The following is a 9585-nucleotide window of genomic DNA, read 5'->3' on the forward strand; positions in this document are numbered from 1 at the left end:
CTGTCAAAGGGACACTTCAAAAATCAAACCAACTTTTAAAGACATCATCTTGAATATATTACAGACTTTTCGTAGCAAATCTAAGAGAATGCACTGGCCAGAAAATCACCACTTCATATGCCTTAAAGACTTCTGTGTATTCCACACTGTATCTCAGGATCTCACTGAAAAGAGTGGCTGAACTGCCAAAAGTATTTTAGAAACAAAAATATGATGATGCCCATATGTTCATGTCCTCATTAGAATAAATGTTTCAAGATAAGAGCAAAACCCTTGTTAGCAAGCAAGCTTGTCATCTTCTCTTAAACAAAGCTATCCCATCAAAAAGAAATTTTCTTGCTCCAATTGCATATGAACTTTCACCAGAACAGTTGTTGGAATCTTCCCCCCCCCATTTTTTAAAGGGCTGCAGAAAGATTTACCTCTGACATATTAGCCACAGTGACACAATGCACACAGGAAAAATGAAATGGGGAAGGAGGGCAAGCTCTAGCTAAACCCATGGTCTATGTTTGTTCAGTCAACAGTTCTTACATTCTGTTCTTTGCTAGTGCATGGAAGAAAATGTGCAAGCAATCACTCCTTTAGAAGGTTCCAACCATTGTCATCAAGCAACTTCAAGGTAATTGTTTGCTGTCAGAGCATCCTCTCCAAAAACTGTGCCTGGTTTGCTTCCCTCCCCACTACTAGACTAGAAACTTCAAATACTGCAACACAGAAACCAAGGAAGGAGAAAAACTTGTGCATCTTTCCAGTATATTTTATATCCTGAAGCAGTAAACTGTGGCTCAGGTTTTCAGAAGAGTTTCACAGATTAGTAGTGTTAGTCCCTTCTTCCCCCAACCAGAAGAGGATAAAATTCTATTTTTCTTATGGAAAAAAAACTCTAAAGGAGTCCACCTGCCAAAGACTCCTAAAGAAACACATGCTATTTAACACATTTATTACCACACTCTGAAAGGAACACCTACAGATCTCCAGAAAGGACGGATCTTTGCAAACAAGCTGGAACAGGGACACAAGAACAGAGAAATGGCTCCAGCATAATGGAACAAAGAAAATATGTCAATATCCATCTGTCTTCCAGAAATTTCTAGAGTGGGATGAGGTGAGGTGGGTGGGGAGAAAGGAAAGAACCTATGTTTTTTTCTGGGCAAAAAACTTCTGCAGAGGAAATACACTGCAATGAATCTGCTGCTGCTTTTCAGAGCACATCCTCCCAAACGACCTGTCATGATTTCTTATTGTTTCTTTACTGCACTTTAAGTCATTTAAGGTAATATCACATATTACTTTAGCTGAACAAACTAGACTACCTATTAAGGACTCAATTGTAGGAACCTCTCCAAGATCATCCAGCAGTTCGTGAATTGGGTCATTGTGCTCAGGAGCAATTGCATCTTGATGGTCTAAGAGCAACTAGATGAACAGAAAAAACAATTATGTTTTAACAGTACATCTCCTTCTAGATAGTAAAATTTCATTACTTTAGGCTGGCATCTTTTAGAAAAAAATCACTGAACTCCAAGCAGCAATATCAACATTCAGAGCTGTGCCAGTATCACACATTCAAATGCTTTCAAAGAAACTTAGTGAAGCCATAACTAAATTACTTGATTCTATAAATCAACAAGCTCTCACAAACTACAATCATGACAACTTTCAGCCTTGGATTCAGCACCTTAGTGTTTCAGACAGAAGCAGCATTTTCTTTGCAAACACTGCTTATAAGGAGCAACTATGACTAGTGTATACTTACAGTGTGTGTATTGATGATTTCACCAATAGAAATATAAATTACTGGTTTAGTGAGAGTCACCAAGTCAGAATATTCATCAATATTAAATTTATCCTGCAATTCAGGAACCTCACAGGCAGCCTGAAAAAAACGTCTTCAGAACAAAGAAGGAGAGAACAGTCAGTATGACTCTGAGAGTCATGTGATATATCAAGAGTATTACCTCCCCATGACAATCTCAAGCATAGTCTCTCCTCTTTAAACTATGGTACATTATGGCACACTACAGTTTGTCAGCTTTATTTTAACACATCAGAAGCAACCTACTAAATTCAATCATTGATACTGGCCGTGCTGACATTCGCTCATTTTCAGAATTGACAAGACCTAGCTTCAGTGACCTCATTCTCCTGACCCCACTGCATTATCATCCTTTTCCAACCCCTGGTTACCTTTTGTCCAAAACACAGGAGATGCAAGATGACAATTCTTGAACAAAAGCTTACTTCAACTACATGAATAGCTAAATGCCAACCTGCTTTATTCCTGATCATCACTAGATTTTCATGTGGAACCAGGGTTCACACAGGACAGAAGAATGTATGTCCATTCTGGTTGTCCATGTCCAAAGTACCGTAATAAGTAAGTGCAAAAGCAACCTTTATTCTGGACACTCAAAACTCTTGGCTTTGCAATCTCATTAACATTCAATGTATTGTTCATAAATTCCAGGTATACATTTTATCTGCCATTGTCAGTGATGCTTGTGGCAGTCTGGAGCAAAATCTATTTTTAACAGATTGCATATTTGACAGAGAGAGAATTTTCTGTATTCAGAATTTATTATTTTCCCTTTTTACTTGCAATGTTACCCTCCGCCAAACTTCCCAGCTTAATTAGCTACGGTCTTCTACCTGAATTTCTGGTATGACTGCAATAGGTATTCATTAATGATGCTTAGATGAGCATTGTCTCCCATGAACATCTTATTGGATGCAGCATGCTGTAACATCTTTGCAATGGAACCGAGGTTTCTGCGCTGATCTGTTGTCAGCTGACCTCCAGCTGAAAGGTCGATGATGTCAAAGGCATCTGGTGCGACAATGGCTGGATTCATGTAGCGATAATAGAGCAAGTTGCCAACAATCTGGGAAAGTAGAGAAGAAACGCATCAATAAACAACAGTACAGGACCCAACTGAATTTTATTGAAACTACTCTGTGTTTTGATAAATTATTTTCTTGTAAGCCTCTTTCCAAGACAAAGGTTCTGCTGTATAGAAGCACATACCATCCCAAAAAGTGAGAAAAAAAAAAAAAAAGCAAAAATCATAAAGATGCAATAGGCGGTCAACACAGAGGAAAGCCTGAGCACTACCAGTCACAGGACAATACAGCAGCAGATATTCCTATGCATAAAGGTTTAGAAATCCAACTTACAAAACGTACGGAGAGGAGATACTACAAGTTACTAATGAACTACTGATATGAGCGTGAGACAGTCTGTCAGGAGAATTAAATGTAATTGAGTTAGCCTAACAGAGGGCAGAATGACCACAGTATAGAGGAATCTGATAATGAAGTTTCAATATAGAACAAGAGCCAATTTTTAAAGAAGTATGCAGCATTGGCTGCCATCTCTGACAAAGCAAAAACAGGGAGGAAGAATGGCACACCAAGAAGTTAAACTGAGGAAATTACTTTCCATTCCTTGTCCAAAGCCCTTTTCTCTTCCAGAGTAATTCTTCTGTGGGCCAGCAACATATTTGGGCACAGACCCCTAGTTAGTGAGGCTGAGAAACCATTTAATCCAGAAGAAAGAAAATCAGAAGTACAGAAGACGAATGGCATTTGATGCTTCAAAAATCCAATTTACCTAGTCAAATGTGAGCAGCAATATATATTTCAAAGAACTACAAGTAGAGATTATCACATTATCCATATGCTCACAGTATTCTTCTATCCTGTATTGGATATTTTGCCAAAAGTAATTCTAGCAATGAAAAGGTATTAACCCACCCTGCTAATTTAAAGCAAAAGCTCTCTCACCACGTGCTCATTTGCAGAAGGCCAGGTCACTGAATCTTGGCTTCACCTGCTTGCCATGTGACTTAAATGCATGGAAGAGACTGGGGTCTGAACAAACAGTTGAAAACACAGAGAAAAAACCTAGCCATTGCTAAGCAGTCCCAGAAATTAACAACTGCTTTCAGTGAGGTCATGTTTTGCCAAGTGTTTTATGCAAGCCTCTGCTGTACTCTTGCAAATTATGCCATGGGATGTCAACAGTCTGTTGACTGTTAAGAGTCAAACTGTTTACTACCAGTAAAAAGAATAAAACAACCATGAAGGAAACTGAATTAATAACTTTTGAACTTGTGGGGCAAGAAGAACAGTATATTATATGGGTATCTTCAGCTGCTAAAAAAAAATAAAAATCTACAAGTAGTTATTGCATGCAACTGCAGTTTTGACTTTCATGTGGATAGTTACATTGTTTCCATGAGGATTAACAAAAACTGCAGTTTTCCACCTAAATTTACAGATGGAAGAAATTAATTCACCTGCATAGAAAGAATCGATGTCTCAGAATGGGAAAGCACAGAACTAGAAGAGAGAAGAAAACAGCATTCAGATTGGTAATTATTTTGTAATGAAGTAGAGGCAGAAAAGCTTAAAGAGACGTTGTCAAGTATTCTAATAACCAAACTATGTTGTATTAAAAACTAAAGCATTCATGGGCATAAATTCGCAATTTACCAAAAGCCATGAAACCAAAGAAATTTCAATGAAAACCCCAACACTGTACTCATCTAAGAGCAACTAATATTAGGATCCTTTTAGATCTACAAACCAACTGAAACGCAAAATTCAAAACTGACTAGGCATCATGGGAAGTTACTCTACATATTGCTGTCAAAATATCCTAGTGGGTTCCAGATGGGGCATTAGGAATTTTGCATACAGACATTTTAACTTGTTTCTTTAAGAAAGGAGCACTGGGCTGTGATCATACTAGTTAACCAGAGGTTTACTTTCTAGGAGCAACAGTAAACCCAAGTCAAGAAACCTGAAGGACCAAATGCCCACGATACTAAAAGCAAAACAGAAGCAACAGGGTACCTCCTTCTAAACAACACATTACATCTCAAGTGATGCGTATGAAGCTAACATCAGTAGCCTGATGTGAAATATTTTCTATCCGTAGAGGTAAATAAATAGGTTTACATGCGCTCCTCGCCACACATACACCTAACGAGAGAAGGATGAGATGTGCTTGCCACAGCCAATTTGGCTGACAATTATTCACAAAGGTGTACAGATCCTCACCTTCAGAAGCTCATCCTCGCCAGCATCAGGAAACTTCTCATGCAGGGAGTCTTTTAGGACCTTGGCAATGAAACGCATTCCGTAACTTTGAGAGAAAGAAAAGGTCAAATAAGACTGCTGCAAGCATGAAGACACCAGCAACTTCTCAGGGATAACACTGGTGCATCAGACTCACGGGATTTTGTCCACTGAGCTAATAATGGCAGACAGGAACTTGTCTGTCACTGTCCTCATGTTTCTGATTGAGGCATCCAGGCGCGTCCTCACCTCTTCATGACTTAGGGCTTGCTCAGGCGTAACATCATATGGCAGTTTGCTATTTGAAAAAGTCAAACATATAAAGGAGAATATTACTCAAGCTAGTACATTTCAAGAATGTATAGCCTGACACAGAAACAAGTTTATATTCACTTCACTGCCAAAAGCTATGCATTGCCTTTAATTAACCTGTTTGGCACCATCAGAGCTGAAATTCTTTTGCTTTTACTTCCTTTACTTTCCCTTGCAATGGCCACTGCAAGAAAGACCCAGCTAACTCAAAACCTAATTTTTTTTACAGCATACACACTAGGCAAAAAAAAGCACCATCCATAACATATAGTGGTACTTCAGACTGCAAATTGGTGAAAAAGAAAGCTATGCATTTGGGTATTAAGATGATGAAAACTTGGATACAAGCAGAAGCTAGAGCAGCGTCCATAAAACCAAAAAACATGCTGCTGGTGGGAAACAGTGCCAAATGAATAGGTATCTTTTTTCAATCAGCTGAAACTATGGCACAGTATTCCAGTGAACACAGATGAAGCTGGTAATTCATAAAGGCATATCCTAAATCTTACGTACAGAGAAGAATCTAAACACACATCTTCGCTTGCATTTTTAATGTCCAGAATTTTGCATGAAGTGTGCTAAGGTGTATGACTGCAGATTGCTCTAAATATGGAGGAACTCATTCATCCATATGGCTTTTGCTTTTTTTTTAAAAGTATGTTAAAAAAACCCCAATAACACAATAGAATCTTCAAGTTCTAGCAAATCACAACCTCTGAAGACAAAGAAACCAGAATGACGCAAAATCACATGGCTCAATACAATTGTTAACAGTGGCTAATACTAATTAGAAAGATGTTAGGACCAAGAAAACTGCAATGCGATGCTTTCTACCAGCAAGAGCAGCTTTGTGTGCTTGCAAATAGTACCTGTTTGCACAGGCTATGTATGACATGAACATGGACTGACATGGAAGTGATTCCCAAATACTTTTTCCTACAATGCATTCTTTTAGGTTAGAGGGTGTCTCATAGCTAACTATCAAGTTAACATAAGAAAACAACAAAGAGCATTTCTTCCATCACCTAATGACATTCCTGTTTAATACTCTCAGCACCATCACCAGAGTATGAACTTTAGAACTCTCAGATGAAAGCTGTCTTGACGAGACGACCACTTGGACAGATGCATGCAGTGGAGCCAAGGATGGTTTTCTGAATGATTAACTGAGCAATGCAAAGCAGCTAAGCAATGTTTAGAAAAATACAGTATTAACAGGTCCCATACCTGGCCTCTCCCGTTTGAGATTCCATCTGGTTAACCCAAGACTTGTAAATATCCACAGGATCAGTTTTGATATTAAGTGACTTGTCATCAATGATTTCCTTCACAACTGGTGCAAGGATCTGCCTCAGGGCATTCTGACCACGGGCACCACGATTGAAACTTACCACCATTTTAATAACAGTAGGATTCCCAGTCACAATTTCATGTATCTGGTCTACTTTTGATCTGAAGAAGAAAGAATCTGTATGAAATTTGAGGTATGCATAACTCTTTCACCGCCTACACTTCCCTGGACTACTGTTGCAAGCATGACTTTGGGGGGGAGGGGGGTGTGAAGAAAATATTTTTTAGAAGTTATTTGTTTCAGGCCATATACCATCTTCATGCCTAAAAAGCATTCCCAAAAATGCTTAAGGGTAGTTCCTCAAAAACTTCACTGAATATTCTTTCTCACAGCAAATTGTGCCACTCTGCATTGTAAAGAACTGAAGTCATGTAACACTGAGCTCCTAAGGCCTAACCAATCCAACAAAACATGTCTGAGGACAGCCAGAGTTTCTACCACTGACAAGAAAAAGAAATGCCAAACAACAGAGATTTCAGACTCCTCATTAGCTTTTTGGAAATCCAGAGAGCTTAGATTTAGCTCTGTTCCTGGCTTGTAAAGCCTGAATTTGCAGTTTGTTGGACATATTTATAATCAGACACTGGAGAATTGAGATTAGACTGAATTTTAGCATGACTTTGCATCATGTAAAAGTAGCTGCCATGTTGAGCAGTGAAATCTTGATTGAAGTGAAAAGCCCTCATCTTCAATGGACATACTTGATTCTTCTTTTATAGACTACATTAACAGATATGAAATGGGAAGAGGACAACGAAGGGACAGATTAGCATTATCTGCATATATGCACTAGACTTAACATGAAAATGGCCTCAATTTCAGGAACTGCCAAAACTGATTCGACAGCAAGAATGTGCCTTATGCTACCACATACTTGATCTCTTCCTGCAGTGCTGTTTGGAAAAGTCGCAACAACAGGTATTCCTCTCTTTGATTGGATGCATAGTTATACAGCGTGAAGATGACAGAATCCATGAATTTTGTGGATTTGTTTTGAGGCATCTGAAAAATCAGCTTGGCCAAGTAGGTTGGGTTAGTCTACAACAACAAGAAAAATTACTTAGTGTGCATGTCCCTGCTGATGTCGCTAAAAACTAAGGTGGCTCAAAACAGTTGCTGGTTGGACTTGATCTTAAAGGTCTTTTCCAACCTTATTGCTTGTATGACAACTACACTGCATAAGCAAAGACTGTGCTAAGACATATAAGCTTCTATGACAAAAGGTTACTGAGCAGTGTAAGAAGTTGCTTACCTGAAGTAGGTAGAACAAATGCTGATAGGCTTCCAGCTTTTCTCTCTTTTCTTTGCTCAGTGCTTTCAAACCTCCCCTTTGTTTGTTCAGCATCATCATGTCAGAGAGCTGCTCCTTATTCTTCTTGGTAAGTTTTTTGCTATGAGAAACAACATCCTGGAAAGAAAGAATAGGTATAGATTTCACTCTCAGCAATTTCTAACAGGCAATACTGGAAAACAGTCGCATCTGAGAGCCACTTCTCTTGGATGCGGAAACGCAGGGTCAAGGAATGCCTGGGGCTATTAAAGTGAAGCATTATTTGGTATGGCAGCAGTTTCTCCAACTGAAGTACATGTTCTGCTTTGTTCCTGACTTTGTGAATTTGTCTGAAATCCCAGAAGGGTTAGTCACTCTTGGCAGCAATTACTATCAGAGCTGGTCACATTCTGAAGATGCTTGGAAATGTTTTCCTTTTTTAAACTGGGCTTACAACTTAAAAATACTGTTCCATATTCAGCTAGCGCACTACCTCCACATACTCTGACAGCAATGGCACTTTTCACTGCAAGCATCAGCCCAACCACTACAGCTTCCTTCTAAGATAAATTTCACTACACCAACTGAGATTTTGCACTCAGAGAATCCTAATGTAATGAATCCAGGACCACATGAAAATCTGACCAGTACTTCAGCTTGAAGAAAAGACAATGCTGTATCAGCAAGAAACCTTTTTTTTTTTTTGTGAAATTAATCACACCAGCCAAGCTTAGATTGGGGGGGCTTCCTTTAACCAACAAGCATCCAAGCGGCACAAGCATGTCTCCTGCCTCCAAAATCATCCCCTTGCTCCAAGCTTGAGGCATGTGACTTGTTTAACCACAAAGGAGCAACAAAAAAAGAGTTCTCAAAGTCTTTAAATACAAAACCTGTTGCATTCGTTAGATCAAGATAGTCTCATTGCCTTTTTTAGCTTTGGGACTTGCTTCTTCTCCTCCTACAGTTTTCTCTCTAGGGATACATACTAAATTAGTGGAAAGGACTAAGAACATATTGGGAGTAAAAACTGTAAGTCTGGGGAAATGTTTTCCACTGGGCCTGAGCAAATGACATCTGAGGTCAGGAGCTCTCCATGTTAACTACCATTGGGCTCAATTCAATGTGTAGCTGGTCTCCCAATGACATATTGCTTACCTGCAATGTAATTTTGTTTTTCACTAGCAAACCAATTTTGATGTCCATGAGATTGAGGTCATTTTCCAGTTGCTGATTGGATCGGATCAAGGTTACAACTTCTTCACGCAGTTTCATTAGCTCAAGCTCCTCCTGAAAATCTTGGTCACTCTGATCGAGCAAGTGGACAAATTTCCGAACCACAGCCATAGGTGGGTTTTCAGCATTAACTAAAAATAGGCAAGAAAATAGACAACACCAGGAGATGGCAGACAGAAGTAAATATATGCCTTATCTATGTTTAAACAAGGAGCACCCAGAGTTATATTAGTACCATCATGTCTAAACAGCTTCTGACATTTTGATTTTCCTGTTTTGAGAAAACTGTAAGAGAAGTAAATCAAGAACGAAGTCAGTATTAGCATAGGGTAGT

At 39.0% G+C, this 9585-nt stretch overlaps 1 protein-coding gene across 2 annotated transcripts in view; it reads right to left on the reverse strand.

The window, feature by feature from the left end:
* Positions 1 to 9585, reverse strand: part of IQGAP1 (IQ motif containing GTPase activating protein 1) — a 55611-nt gene that overhangs the window by 8935 nt on the left and 37091 nt on the right. For both annotated transcript variants that reach the window (XM_008637222.2, XM_017738078.1), the window contains exons 23-31: positions 9174 to 9382; positions 8001 to 8156; positions 7623 to 7786; positions 6625 to 6849; positions 5243 to 5383; positions 5068 to 5152; positions 2653 to 2885; positions 1760 to 1892; positions 1317 to 1419 (exon numbers count right to left, since the gene is read on the reverse strand). In XM_008637222.2, coding sequence (XP_008635444.1) covers positions 1317 to 1419; positions 1760 to 1892; positions 2653 to 2885; positions 5068 to 5152; positions 5243 to 5383; positions 6625 to 6849; positions 7623 to 7786; positions 8001 to 8156; positions 9174 to 9382 — 1449 coding nt within the window. The remainder of the gene's footprint in view (positions 1 to 1316; positions 1420 to 1759; positions 1893 to 2652; positions 2886 to 5067; positions 5153 to 5242; positions 5384 to 6624; positions 6850 to 7622; positions 7787 to 8000; positions 8157 to 9173; positions 9383 to 9585) is intronic.

The sequence above is a fragment of the Corvus brachyrhynchos genome, unplaced genomic scaffold (assembly GCF_000691975.1).
Source record: "Corvus brachyrhynchos isolate BGI_N302 unplaced genomic scaffold, ASM69197v1 scaffold200, whole genome shotgun sequence".
Classification (NCBI taxonomy): domain Eukaryota; kingdom Metazoa; phylum Chordata; class Aves; order Passeriformes; family Corvidae; genus Corvus; species Corvus brachyrhynchos.